The following is a 14505-nucleotide window of genomic DNA, read 5'->3' on the forward strand; positions in this document are numbered from 1 at the left end:
GCAAGAAGCCATGGCTGTTTAAAGTGGCATCATAGCGTGCTTTGAATGTATGGTACAACTGTGACCAGAGAATGATGGAATGCCATCCCCCCCCCCCGCCACCTTTTGGACATATCCGTGTGGGCTAAAAAAAAACTGCCACTGTGCATTAAAATGAAATAAAGGAAATATTCAAGATGTTTGCTTAGCTGGAGGCCTTGACTGTTGAAAATGGTTACCCTAGACCTGTTGTTGTTTAGTCATTTAGTCGTGTCCAACTCTTCGTGACCCCATGGACCAGAGCACGCCAGGCACTCCTGTCTTCCACTGCCTCCCGCAGTTTGGTCAGACTCATGTTGGTAGCTTCGAGAACACTGTCCAACCATCTCATCCTCTGTCGTCCCCTTCTTCTTGTGCCCTCCATCTTTCCCAACATCAGGGTCTTTTCCAGGGAGTCTTCTCTTCTCATGAGGTGGCCAAAGTACTGGAGCCTCAGCTTCAGGATCTGTCCTTCCAGTGAGCGCTCAGGGCTGATTTCCTTCCGAATGGATAGGTTCGATCTTCTTGCAGTCCATGGGACTCTCAAGAGTCTCCTCCAGCACCATAGACCTAGAGCTTTACATATAGGGTGTAAACAGGGCATAAGGGATTACAAAAGACCAAATAAATGTGTCATGCTACGAGGTCAGGCATAGAGGCTTGCTCTTGTGTGTGTTTTTTTGCAACCATGCAAAAAGCAAGTGGGATTATGGGATTCCAGACAAATTCAGGCTCCAGATTTCATGCACCCATAGATACAGAGTGGGGAAAGTGGTTGGTTTTGCAGCTGGCACACGGAAGGGCAGAGCCAAGATAATTGTAGCCAAGCGGCCAACCCTCTCCAAATGCCAACTCCCTTGGCCGACAATGTCTTCCCTCCCAAAAGACAAACAAGGGAGGGAGGCCAGCCGGAGTCCGTCTGCACAGGGCTTCATCTGTGCCCTATCAAGTCATAAGGTCACTGGGGACCAGCTAGAGAGGGGGTGCCTCTGAGCATACACAGAGTAACCACAGCCAGTTCCCCCACATTCCCACGAGCAGAGAGCGGATCAGAAATCTGCTCTTCTGAGGCAGTTGAATCCTCAGGAGTTCTTTCATTTGACAAACTCCCCCCTTCAATGGAACTTTTTAAACAGAGGTCAGATGGCCATCGGTCAGGGATTCTTTAGCTGCGATTCCTGCATTGCAGGGGGTTGGATTGGATGGCCCCTGGGTGCCCCATCCAATTTTACGATTCTAGGCCTCAGTTTGCACAGGAACGAAAGGACTATGGGAGAACTGGTATACAGGGGGACAAGGTGGTCCTTGAGGTTACCTGGTTCCTATTAAGCCATTTAGGGTTTCAGACCTCAGTATCGATACCTTGAACAAAGCTAGGAGATTTCCTGGCAGCCAGCAAGGAGCTTTTAGTAACTGCAGAATACATGGATGCAGAGTCGTTCTGGCCAAAAGCTGCGTTGCCACACTCTGCATGAGCTGCAGTTTCTGAACCTACTTCCTAATAATAATAAGGAACAGCCAAAGGTGGAAGGAAGCGCTTTTGAGAGCCACTGAGGACCCCTGTGCCTCCGATAATGGCGACAGGTGTAAGGATGCCCCTAAGTGGGCAAAAAACCCATGAAGAAGAGGCCTGGGGCTGGCTGAGGCTGATGGGAGTTGTGGTCCAAAACATCTCAGGGGCACCAGGTTGGGCAATGCCCAACAGATTCATACTTGGGCCCCTGATTCTGCATGTTGTGAACTGACCTATGTTGTTTGGATGAAGGGCAGTAGACAAATCGATTCAACAACAACAACAACACACATAGTTTAAAAGCTTAGTATGTAGTCATGGCCACCGGTCCCATCACCTCCTGGCAAATAGAAGGGGAAGAAATGGAGGCAGTGAGAGATTTCACTTTCTTGGGTTCCATGATCACTGCAGATGGTGACAGCAATCACGAAATTAAAAGACGCCTGCTTCTTGGGAGGAAAGCGATGACAAACCTAGACAGCATCTTAAAAAGCAAAGACATGACCTTGCCGACAAAGGTCCGTATAGTTAAAGCTCTGGTTTTCCCAGTAGTAATGTACGGAAGTGAGAGCTGGACCATAAAGAAGGCTGATCGCCGAAGAATGGATGCTTTTGAATTATAGTGCTGGAGGAGACTCTTGAGAGTCCCATGGACTGCAAGAAGATCAAACCTATCCATTCTCAAGGAAATCAACCCTGAGTGCTCACTGGAAGGACAGATCCTTAAGCTGAGTCTCCAAGACTTTGGCCACCTCATGAGAAGAGAAGACTCCCTGGAAAAGACCCTGATGTTGGGAAAGATGGAGGGCACAAGGAGAAGGGGACGACAGAGGGCGAGATGGTTGGACAGTGTTCTCGAAGCTACTAACATGAGTTTGGCCAAACTGCGAGAGGCAGTGAAGGATAGGCGTGCCTGGCGTGCTCTGGTCCATGGGGTCACGAAGAGTCGGACACGACTGAACGACTGAACAACAACAACAACAATGTAGTCATAGCGGCTATATGTATGGGTGTAACTGACCTACTCGCTTGATAATATAGCTGTCTTTTGCAAGGCGCTTCCTCTATTAAATTTAATGTCTTGTCGCTGCTGGTTCTATGGCTGTAATAAACTGATTGACTGCCTTGTAACTGGTCATTACACTTTGCAAACTGGTTAGAGGTCTATTAAAATTGGTATACGACTTTATTACACACACTCACCTTCAACATGGGAGACAAATAATACAGTCCTACCTGACAAGGCTGTTGCATGTACAGGTGAAACTCGAAAAATTAGAATATCGTGGAAAAGTTCCATTTATGCAAGCAATTGTTTTCATTAGCTACTGGAGTTTAATATATGAGATAGACTCATGACGTGCAAAGCGAGATATGTCAAGCTTTTGTTTGTTAAAATTGTGATGATTATGGCGCACAGCGGATGAAAACCCCAAAGTTGAGATTGTTAATTTGGGGTTCTCATCAGCTGTATGCCATAATCATCACAATTATAACAAACGAAGGCTTGACATATCTCACTTTGCATGTCATGAGTCTATCTCGTATATTAGTTTCACCTTTTAAGTTGAATTACTGAAAGAAACGAACCTTTCCACAATACTCTAATTTTTCGAATTTCATCTGCATTAGAACAATACAATGTATGCGCAAAGATTTCAGCGCTCTGAGGTGCTATTGAGCTTTCTGAACGTGGGACGGACTCCCTCAGAAGATGGGGATTTTTTTTAGCTGCGATTCCTGCATTATTGCAGGGGGTTGGGCTGGATGGCCCTTGGGGGACCCCCTTCCAGCTGTACAGCGCTATATCTCCAGATCTTCAGGTTCACAGGTCTTCTCCATTGGTGACGGGGAAAACCTGTGTCCCTCCAGATCATCATAGAATCAAAGAGTTGGAAGGGACCCCAAGGCTCATCTAGTCCAACCCTCTGCGATGAGGGAATATGCGAGTGGATCGAACCCGCAACCCTGGCATCGTCTGCACCGGTCTAACTAATGGAGCAAATATAGATATAAATAGGGTTGCCATGTGTCCTCTTTTCCCAGGACACGTCCTCTTATCCACGGGCGGAGTCGTCATAGCAATCCATAGTTAAAAGCAGAAGTTGTCAAACGCGTCCTCTTTTTTGCTTTTTTTTTCAAAATATGGCAACCCTATTAAAAGACGAGGATTAAAAAACCAAACGGGGAAACGACCCCCACGCCCCACCCCAAACCCCCTCCCCATCCACGCGGCGAGCACCTCATTGCCCTCCTCCTCCGTATACGAAACTCCAGGTGGGGCCCACCTGAGGGCCGGCACCCAAAAAAATCAAATTAAATAATGAAACAGAAAAGCCCCCCCGTGGGGCGCGTGCTTCCGACTTCCCACCGCGCACCCACCCACCCCCCCACTCTCCGATCGCCCTTTTAAGGCTCCCTCTCCGCCGGGCCCCTTTTAAGACGGGCCGGAGCGGTGCATTGTGGAAACGGCGCGCGCGGTGGGGGGGGGGGGAGTGGAATGGAATTTCGGAATGAAATGTAGCAAAGGGGGAGGCGGGAAAAAAAGAAGAAAGGGGCGGGGCCGGCAACATTGTCGCCACATCAAAGCGGGCGCGCGGGGGAGCGCCGAGAGGGCGGGAGGCGAGGCTGGTGCAGGAGCGCGCGCGTGTGTGCCCACCCCCTCTCTCTTTTTCTCCGCCTCCCTCCTCCTCCGGCGCGGCGGGGATCGGGACCATGACGAGCCCCCGGCGGTGGCGCCGGGCCGGGCCGAGGTAGCCGCGGGCCGGAGGGAGGAGAGCAGCAGGCAGCTGCTACCGGGCAGGGAGACGGCGGATGGGGACCCGAGCGGAGGCTGCTGTGGCACCGGCGGCGGCTCCCGGTGCTGCTGCTGTCTGAGCCTGGAGCTCCGGCGGCGGCGGCGGCGACGGTGGTGGTGGTGGCAGCAGCCGCTCCGCCGGGTCTCCGGTCCGGCCTCCTCGCGGCCCCACCCCCGTCCCCACCCAGCCAGGTCTGGGGAAGCGGCAGCCGAGCGGAAGCGGCAGTCGGAGGAGCGGCGGCGCCGCGCACGGAGCCCGCAGACATGAGGTCGGTACCTGCTGCCTGCCGGGGCGCGGCGAGGGAGGGAGGGAGGCAGAAGGGCGCCTTTGTTGTCTGGGCGGCGGCGGGCACCGGGAGCCGACGGGGGGGGGGTTGGCCGCCGTCTGGGTTCCCCGTGGGCCTCCGCCCCGAGGAAGGAGCAAGTGGGGAAACAACGGGAGTCGCCGGTACGCAGAGGCTTCTCCGAAGAAAGGACCGGGTCGGCACCCAGTTCCCCGCCCTCCCGTCGAGGCTGCAGACAGCGCAGATTTGTTGTTTTCCTCCTGCGGGGGGGGGAACCTAGAACATTGGGGGTTGCTGTTTTGGGGGAGCCCCCCTCCCACATTACGCAGGAAGTGGGGCGGTTTGCTTGTGGCTCCTTTTGTAACCACTTGGGAGAGAGGTGCACGTGGCGAAGATTAACCCCCCCCCCCTCGAAAAAAACAAGAAACTGTTAGAAGCTTCTTTTGCTTTTTTTATATAAAAATGGGGGGTGTTTCTGAACCCCTCTTTGAAGCCCAATTGAGCGTGTTTTCCGGAAGTGGGGGAATGTCCCCCGATATAGGAGGAGGGAAAGGTTTGCACTCCCCCCCCTACTTTAGAAGAGGCAAGATATGATAGTCTCTCTCCCCCCCCCCAAAAAAATCCTGCTGTGGACGCACGCAGCCCATCTTGAATGGGAGCAAAGGAGGGTTGAATGGGGCACCCCAAGTTGATGTCTGAAGCCACACCCTTCCGTGTGACTTCATCGCTCGCCCCCCCCCACGCTTGAGATATGGGGGAAGAGGGGGGGAAGCTTTCAGGATGGCAGCGGAGTTTGTTGGGGAGTTCCTGGGGGGGGGGGAGAGGAAAACGAGCCACGCCCCGGGCAATGGGGGAGCAGGAAGAGATAAGGGTAGAATCGCCCCACAGCTGCCCCATGTCCTCAATAGGTTGGAGGGGGGGGCGTAGTGAGCAATGCAATTTCTTTCTCGGGGGGGGTGTGTGAATGCATTTCGCGTTGGGCTGGGAGTTTTTAAGTTTTTTTGGGGGGGCATTTCCTGGTTCTGCAGTAGAGGAAGCATACTGAAGGTCAGGATTTGGGGGGTGGGGGCTGAAAGGGGGTCAAGTCGAAGGGGGGCGGGGGCGACACCTCTGATCTGTTGTGAGTGGGGAGGGATCTCAAAGGTTGGTTTCTGTGATCTACTTGGTTCCTTGTAACCCCACACCTAAGGAACAAATAACGCCCCCCTCTTTAACGACACAGGAAGTTGTCCCCCCCCCAGAGGTTCCTGGAGGGCATTCCTGAGAGTGGGGTGGCTCCTCCCCTCTGACGGGACAGGCAGGGTGGTCTTTTCCTTGAGCCCAAGACCCCTCCCGAATTTGGGGTGCTGGTCTGGCGGCGGGTTCCAGAGGTTCTGGCCAATGCTGGACACCCGATAAGTGGTCATTCCCCTTGAATGGATCCTTGTCTGAAGATGACCACCGGACTGCCTTTATGTACCATGCAGGGGAGCGACGGACACCCCAAACCTCCATCTCTCTTCCCTTTGCGATCCTGGCCCTGATCCTAACCCCCTTCACACCTTTCCTCAAGTTGAGGGAGGGACAGAGGACCCCCACATTCCCTCCACGTCTCTCTCAGTGAATGCAGGTTTGGAACTGTAAACCTGTTTCAAGGTTATCTTAAGTCTCAGGTAGGTTTTGAGCCCTCCCGCCTCATTTTCTGTGCCCTGGGACTTGCGAGGTTGTGCTTTTGAGCATGTGCAGAGTGTTTTTCCCCCAGCTTCGTTAACGGAGTGTGATAATTTCTGAGGCTAACGGGGAGGGTTCTGAGGTCAAGAGGGTAGAGGGACAAGCAGCGCCCCCCCTTCAGAAATTAGGCTGACAAGGAGGCGCTGCCGGTCAGTAGGCCTGCGGGAGTTCATCCTGAGTCGGCAGTTTTCAGAGATTCCTCCCCAGCTCCCATCCATCCTCGAGTCACCAGATTATAGAATTATAGAACCGTAGAGTCGGAAAGTACCGGCTGTTCCAAACCAAGGGGAGGGCCAGTGTGGTGTAGTGGTTAGAGCAGTAGACTACAACTCCCATCACCCCTAGTGGTCAGGGATGATGGGAATTGTAGTCCCCAAAAAACAGCTGGAGACTCCAGTTTGGGGAACGCTGGTGCCGGCGTGTCAGACCAGGGTTCAACCCCCCCACTCGGCCACTCAGTATCACCTGGGGGGGGGGGTCCATTCACTGCCTCCCAGCCTGACAGGGTTGTTGTTGGGGTGAAATGAGGAGGTTGACGGACCATGTACAGTACATCTCGTTTTGAGCTCCCTGAAGGAAAAGCTGGGGGGGGGGAAGCTGTGTCTGTTGTGGCCCCGATCCCCTGAAAGCAAAAGGAAGTGAACTGTAGGGGAAGTAGGGGAAGTAGATTCAGATCAAGCACAGGGCCCCTCGAGTTAAAAATCTATGATATGCGTTATCTATAAGCTGAGCTCTGGTTTTTTTATTTTTATTTTTTAAATTTAAGGGCAGCCCCAGCCTTGCAGCCTTACAGTACGAGAAGGGAAAGTTGAGGTGGGAGGCAGGGTGTGTTTTGCAGGTTGAGCAACGCAGACGAGGTCAGTTTGTCATCTTCGCTGCAAGAGACACGGAGTGCAGTGACTCCTTAAAGGCTGGCAAGATTTATTGCTGCCGCCATCAGCATCACCTCTGAATTAGTCAGCCTTGAAGGACCCACAGGGTTCTTGGTCTCCTTAGGAGGAAATGCAGGGAAAGGGAGCGTGTAGGACTGGGGGTGGGGGTGTCCCAAAGTGGGGGTGGGCAGGATTCCTTGGGGGGGTGTCGCTGGACATGCAAATGACTATCAGACTTCGTAAAGCCGGTGTCCCCGGAGCAAGCCCAAGAACTTGGTTCAAATTAATTAAACTAAACACCTTTATTTGGGTTCAGTGCCGTTCACTGCTGTGAGTTTTGTTTTGTTAACTTCTTCCATAGTGGGCTGTGTGCGAACCGCTATTCTGAACAATGCTTTTTATAGGATAGGGGGCACTGCCGGGGGATGAGTTTATGGGACCAAGGAGGGGGCGGTGCGTGACCCCCAGAATTTTGGAAACGGCTGGCGTAGTAGGACACCCTTGGAGGGTTTCGGAGAAAAGTCCTGTCTGGTGTTTTGCGCGATCTGGAGACGGGGGTCCCTCTGGCACTGAGGTTGCCCTGGGATGGGTAGGAAGGAGTTTTGGGTGGTAGTTGGCTAAGTTTTACCCCAGGGTATACCCATTGAAATGGATGGACGTGGCTAAGCTAGGCCCATTCATTTGGAGAGGTTACACTGAGTGCTCACTTAAATGGGGAGCTCTGGGTGTCACAAGCGGCACAGAGGAGGCTGTTAATTTTAAGACTGTATGCAAATCAGACTTCCTGTCAAATCCCCATGCGTCTACCTCTCTTATTATTGAATGTAGATCAAACAATACTACTTCGTTCAGATATTTTCCAGTACATTCTGCCATATTATATATATATATTTTAATAGGAATTTATTAAAGTTTTCAAAAATAAAAACATTCAAAATACATATACAAAATACAGCTACACAACAACTACAAAACAATACAAAAATACAAAATACAATACGAAAATACATCTAACAAAACAAAAAACAAAATTTCATAAAAAAATTCTAAAGTCATTCAAATCTTTTTTTGGTGGGCTTCCTCACACCCTCTCTTCAGCGTTCATTTCAAAATATACTGTAGTAACTTTATAACAACTTTAAAATCTTCTTTAAAACTTATCTAACTCATTATCTATATCTCCTATCATAATCTTATTTTAACATTATAATCTTATTTTAACACATTCCGCCATATTATATAGCCATCTTTCCCCAACTCTTTGCCCTTCCTTTAGCACTCAAAAGCTGGCACGGAAGTAAAGTTGTTGTTATATTTTTGGGCATATTTCTTAAATATATATCCCATTTCCCAGCAAATTTTTGTTTAGAATTTCCTCTGAGATTATTAGTTAGTAGGGCCAATCCAGCGAATTCTCGTAATTTGCTCTGCCAATCTGAAATTTTTGGAAGTTCTTGTTCTTTCCAGCTTTTTTGCCACCAAAATTCTGGCCGCCGCAATTGCATAAAGAAATAACTTCTTTTGATTTATTTGGAATTTCTTTATCCACCATGCTTAATAAGAATAAGGAAGTCTGATTTGTGACATTAAAGTCTTGTGGATATACAAGTCAAGTTAAGTTTGTTATGTATACGTAGGTAAGAGAGTCTAGCTATATATAGGTATGTATAAGTAAGTGGATGTATGGACTATCTAATTATATGACATTCACTGGGTGCGGCTTTGGAAACCAGTCATAACACCATAGAATTGGAAGGGACCCCGAGGGTCATCCAGTCCAACCCAACTTCCTGTCGGCCTGGTCTACCTCACAGGGTTGCTGTGGGGGATTAAAGGAGGCAGGGTTTAGGAAAAGCACCCCCCAAGTCCTTCACATTAGACTTCAACGATCCAGTCCTTTCAATGCAAAACTTTGTGCTTCGTAGCTGGCTGGGGGGGGGGGCAGCTTCCCAGTCAGCATTCCTGCATTGCAGGGGGTTGGGCTAGATGACCGTGGGGTGTCCCTTCCAGCTCTACTGTTCCTTGCTTCTAAGCAGCTTCGTTCCCCAGAGGCACCCCAAAGTGGCTGGGGGTGGGAGGGTTTTCGGGGGGGGGCATTCAACATAACCCCCACTTCACTCCCAGACAGCTGGAAGCCTCTCAGCTGTTGAACGATACCAGAAAGAGACCCCAAGTCGCAGACATTTGGTTGGGGGGGGAGCAAATAAAATCACCAGTTGCCGCAGCTGCTGAAGCTTCTCAGGCCTCCCCCCACAGCTCTAACCACTAGGCACTGCATGGAGACTCAAATAAAACCCCGGCCAGCTGCTGAAATCCTGCTTCTCCTACCAGCAAACTTCCCCTGCTGACGTGGTCCGTGAAAAGCTGTGGGTTTTCAAGGGGTTGGGAAGGTGGGGGTTGTTTCTGCATGGCTGCAAACGCCAGCTACGACACCCCCCCCCTGCCATGACCGGCCAGACCCTACAGAAAACTCAAGGGGCGGCTGAGTGCTCTCTGGTAGTCAGGATTCCTGGAATGCTGCTTTTGCAAAGGGCCCCACAGCACCTTGCAAAATGCACAAAACAAAGGCTTTGCAAATTAGAGGAACGTAAAGGCCTTTTGTGGTTTTGTTAGAAGAGGTGGATTTGATGAGGTCCTGGAATTGCAGAGCCGGAAGGGAGCCCTAGGATTCATCTAGTCCACCCCCCCCCCCTTCCAAGGCAAGGTCACCGTGCCAGTAAACTCTTAATTGATGGTGTGCTGGGTACAACCTCGATAATCCTGTCTGCTGGGAAAGGAAGAAAAATCTCCCTCCCCTGTGCTAACTGCAAGGATGGAGGTCGAGAGCCGCTGATGGGAGCTGGGGGTGGGGACCAGGGTTCAAATCCCCACTCAGCTGGGTGTGAGGACTGAATGTAATCTTCAAAGATTTCTCAGTATGCGCCTGAGAGTCAACGAACTCAGATCTGAAACTGTTCCACATCACGCAACTTCTCTGTGAAATCTAGTTTCTACCCAGAAGGTTGAAAGACACGTCAGTTCAAATCCAGCAGTGAAGGGGAAGGGAGTCTCAGGTTAGCTGCTCTAACAAAGACCTCCCCGTTGGGCTGTTTGGGACTACAATTCCCATCAGTCCTAACATATCAGCCAGGGGTGATGGGAGTTGTAGTCCAGAACGTCCGGAGAAGGCACTAGGTTGGGGAATTCTGTGTTTAAAAAGGTATTATTGAAAGATAAGAGTTATTTAGCCTAAAGAAGACAGACGTGGGGTGGTGGGGAATGAAATTTTAGAACAGGGTTCCCCAAACTAAGGCCCGGGGGCCGGTTGCAGCACAATTGCCTTCTAAATACGGCCCGCGAACGGTCCAGGAATCAGTGTGTTTTTACATGAGTAGAATGTGTGTGTTTTTTTATTTAAAATGCATCTCTGGGTTATTTGTGGGGCTTGCCTGGTGTTTTTACATAAGTAGAATGTGTGTTGTTTTTTTATTTAAAATGCATCTCTGGGTTATTTGTGGGGCCTGCCTGGTGTTTTTACATGAGTAGAATGTGTGTTTTTTATTTAAAATGCATCTCTGGGTTATTTGTGGGGCCTGCCTGGTGTTTTTACATGAGTAGAATGTGCGCTTTTATTTAAAATGCATCTCTGGGTTATTTGTGGGGCTTGCCTGGTGTTTTTACATGAGTAGAATGTGTCCTTTTATTTAAAATGCATCTCTGGGTTATTTGTGGGGCCTGCCTGGTGTTTTTACACAAGTAGAATGTGTGCTTTTATTTAAAATGCATCTCTGGGTTATTTGTGGGGCCTGCCTGGTGTTTTTACATGATTAGCATGTGTGCTTTTATTTAAAATGCATCTCTGGGTTATTTGTGGGGCCTGCCTGGTGTTTTTACATGAGCAGAATGTGTCCTTTTATTTAAAATGCATCTCTGGGTTATTTGTGGGGCCTGCCTGGTGTTTTTACATGATTAGCATGTGTGCTTTTATTTAAAATGCATCTCTGGGTTATTTGTGGGGCCTGCCTGGTGTTTTTACATGAGCAGAATGTGTCCTTTTATTTAAAATGCACCTCTGGGTTATTTGTGGGGCATTCGTTCATTTTATTTTTTTTTCCAAAATATAGTCCGGCCCCCCACATGGTCTGAGGGACGGTGGACCGGCCCACGGCTGAAAAAGTTTGCTGACCCCTGGACAAATTCATAGGGGTGGTTTGGTCTATCAGCCAGGAACAAAGACCCCGGAGTTGAATGAAATGGAGCCTCCGTATTCAGAAAGTGTCTACCTCTATATTTAAGCAGCAGAAGTGTGTTTGTGTGTGTGTTGCCTTCGTGCTCTGCTTGGCTGTCCTCTGTTGGAAGCATGATACTGAGCTACAGGCAGGGCGTTCTTTCCCGATGCAGCTGCGCAGTTCGTAGGGGACGCGGGAGGCTAAGATTCGGCATTTACTGGGAAAGGGTGACTTCATTTCGCTCTGGAGCCAGATTCAGGCGCCGGGTTGCTAAGCCCCCTTTTACTCATTCCTCAGATGACTAAGTGCCGCCAGCCCAACTCTCAGCTCGCTTGGGATGAGCGGGCCAGAACAGCGAGCCCCAGGACGCCTTGTTCTGCAAACTAAGGGCCAGGGTGTTGCTTTGCCACAGGGCAAAGTAAGGGCTTCTGCTGCCGCCGCCGCAGATAGTTAACCTGTGGAACTCGCTGCCACATGAGGCCGGGGTGGGTGGGTGGCCACCAACCTCGATGGCTTTTCAAAGAGGACTGGGCATATTCAGTGGCTACTAGCCGTGCCCGGATTGCATGCAGTTTCTCGGGTTCTTGCGGAACCTCCAGCTCCAGAGGCAGTCTATCTAGATTCCTCGGTTCTTAGGGGTATTGGGCCACTGTGAGGCTTGGCTAGATGGGCCAACGGCCTGATCCTGCAGGCTCGTCTTAGGTCCTCGTGCAGGGGGGAGCTGAGCTGCCTCAACCGCTTGGCCTCACCCTGAGTCTCTGGGCTGCCCCCCTCCCCCCCCCCCGGCGCTGGAATCCTCTCCGGGGGGGGGGGGGTCGCAGATGCATTGTGACACAGCACTGAGTTCCGCTTGGCACGTCTCCCGGGGGTTGTAAGGCTGGGTGGGAGAGAGACCTGCACCCGGGCCGGGCACAGCGGTGGGGACCGCGTCGGACACCATGGGCCTCTTCGGAAGGTTGTTTCGGCTCGCAACCTCGGATCGGGCCCTCTGCTCTGCCGGCGTCCCGGGTGTAGGGGAGGGGGCCAGAGTTGCAAGCAAGGGTCGTATTCTGCCCTGTGGAAATGCCGCCATGCTCTCTCTCCACCCCCCCCCCCTGGCTAAACATGCATCCCCGACATGGATTGCAGCATCTTCTCTCCCCCCCCCATCCCAGAAACCTTCTGTGCGCCCCCCCCCCCCCGCCGGGACCAGCTGTCCCCTTTTCTCTCTCCTCCACCTTCTCATCCAAGGTCAGCCCTGATATATTCTGTCTGATGCAGCTCTGTTTTTTGGGGGGGAGGGAGGTGTTTCTTGCCCTCCCCCCTCCCACCAAAAGAGTCTTAGGTCTTGGTGGCCCTCTCCGCCCCCCCCCCCTTTTCCCAAATTGTCCTGAGCTGGAAGAGACCGGAAAAAGCGCCTTTCAGGAAGTGACTCAGCCGTCTCAAATGCAAGGCTGCCCAGGGGAGAAGGCAGAGGAGGAGGAGGAGGAGGAAGAGGATTTGAGGGGGGGCACACAGGCGTCTGGCACACATCACCCTCCCCCCCTCTTCACCTCCTTACTGGTGCTCTCCAGGGGCGAGCAGAGCCGGGACCCAGGCGCATCCTACCCCCCTAACCACAAGGCATGGCTTTTGCCTGCTCCCGGCACTTGGGGGGGGGGACACACACCACCCCTGGTCGCCTTCTTCCCCCCTCCGTTTCGCCATAGGCGACCTGAGTGGTTTTTTTTTGCTCTCCGGCAGACCTCCGGCTCCGGACCCGCCGTCTAAGCCCAAAGACGAGAAGCATGGCGCAAAGCTCAGGTGTGGATGGATTGGGCCTGCGTAGGGGGGGTGTAGGGCCCCCCCAAAAAACTTCCTTATCCTGGGGTGCCCACCCTTATCTCACAAAACCTACAGAGGCCTTTGAGATTGGTACACAAGATCCTTGTGTATTCCAGGGATGGACGCAATCTCTCCCCCCCCCAAAAAAAATCCTGTAGTTTTGGACCTGCCGCAGGCTGGAACCTGAAAATTGCCCCCCCCCGACTCTCAGGAGTGGTTTTAAACACGCCCACCCCCACCCCCTGGCTCCTTTCCAGTTTGATCCCTGGAGTCTGGGACCTTAGCCTCGGAAGGTGGCAATCTCTCCCCCCCCCCCCACTGGAGGTTTTCCAGCAGGGGTTGGGCTGGATGACCCTCGGGGTTCCCTCCCCCCTCCACGATTCTGTGACCTTTGGCTTTCTCCGTTTCCAGCAAGGTCCCCGACCCCCCCAAGGCCAAAGATGATCGCCATGCGACGCAACTCAAGTGTGGATGAGTATTTGGGCCAGGGTGGGGGGGGGGGTGGTGGCAGGGAGGAGAGGGGGGGGCTGGTTTGCTCCCCACTCCTGCCCTTTGCAAGATGCATTTCCGGAGATTGGGGTGGGGTGGGGGGCAAAGCTATTTAATTTTTCTCCTGGCCCTGCAATTTTGGGCCTGGAAACGTCCTCCTTCTGGGGCCGCTTTATGCACAGTACCAAAAGGTCTGGTAGGGAGGGGGGCTGAGGACCACCCTCAAACACCCCCCCCCCGTGGTCTCCCTGGACTTCTAGCCCCCCCAGAGACCAGGAATGTGCTTCCCTTTGGCAGGATCACACTGGGGAAGAAGCCTCCCGCCCCGGAACCCACTAAGAAAGTCGAGGTGAAGCAGGTAGACAAACCCAGGTGCGGCTGAATTTTTTTTTGGGGGGGGGGTCCACAACACAGGTGCTCTGCTGAGCTCTTGTTAAGGGGGCGTTGCATTTCAGGATAGGGGACTCTCCATCTCCCCATTGGAAGGCTTGAGAGCCCCCCGCTCCCCACTTGGCCACCCTCTGCCTAAGTGGGGGGGGGGGGGTAGCAGAGAAATTTTTTTTGGGGGGGGTGGCACACAAATGGGCGAAGTCTTAAGTGAGCACATTGTGTGCAACAAACACATTAAGATTTCTGAAAGGGAAAAATCCCATATATATATATATTAATTACAGGAGTCCACCAATGTAGGGAATATCATTGGTTGTTGTTTTTTTTTGGAGGGGGGGTCACTTCTTCCCTTTTTGGGTGCTTCAACTGGGAGTGAGCTGCCGGTTTCTTGTGCCTGCATCGCGTTCGGGGAGGGGGGGGA

At 51.9% G+C, this 14505-nt stretch overlaps 1 protein-coding gene across 1 annotated transcript in view; it reads left to right on the forward strand.

Annotated features, from left to right (window-relative positions):
* Positions 1–4460: 4460 nt before the first annotated feature.
* VASP (vasodilator stimulated phosphoprotein) overlaps positions 4461–14505 on the forward strand; it is a 33545-nt gene continuing 23500 nt past the window's right edge. Inside the window, exon 1 of the mRNA XM_033158578.1 lies at positions 4461–4597. Within this exon, the coding sequence (XP_033014469.1) occupies positions 4593–4597 (5 nt within the window). The 5' untranslated portion in view covers positions 4461–4592. The remainder of the gene's footprint in view (positions 4598–14505) is intronic.

Source organism: Lacerta agilis, chromosome 8, assembly GCF_009819535.1.
Source record: "Lacerta agilis isolate rLacAgi1 chromosome 8, rLacAgi1.pri, whole genome shotgun sequence".
Classification (NCBI taxonomy): Eukaryota; Metazoa; Chordata; class Lepidosauria; order Squamata; family Lacertidae; genus Lacerta; species Lacerta agilis.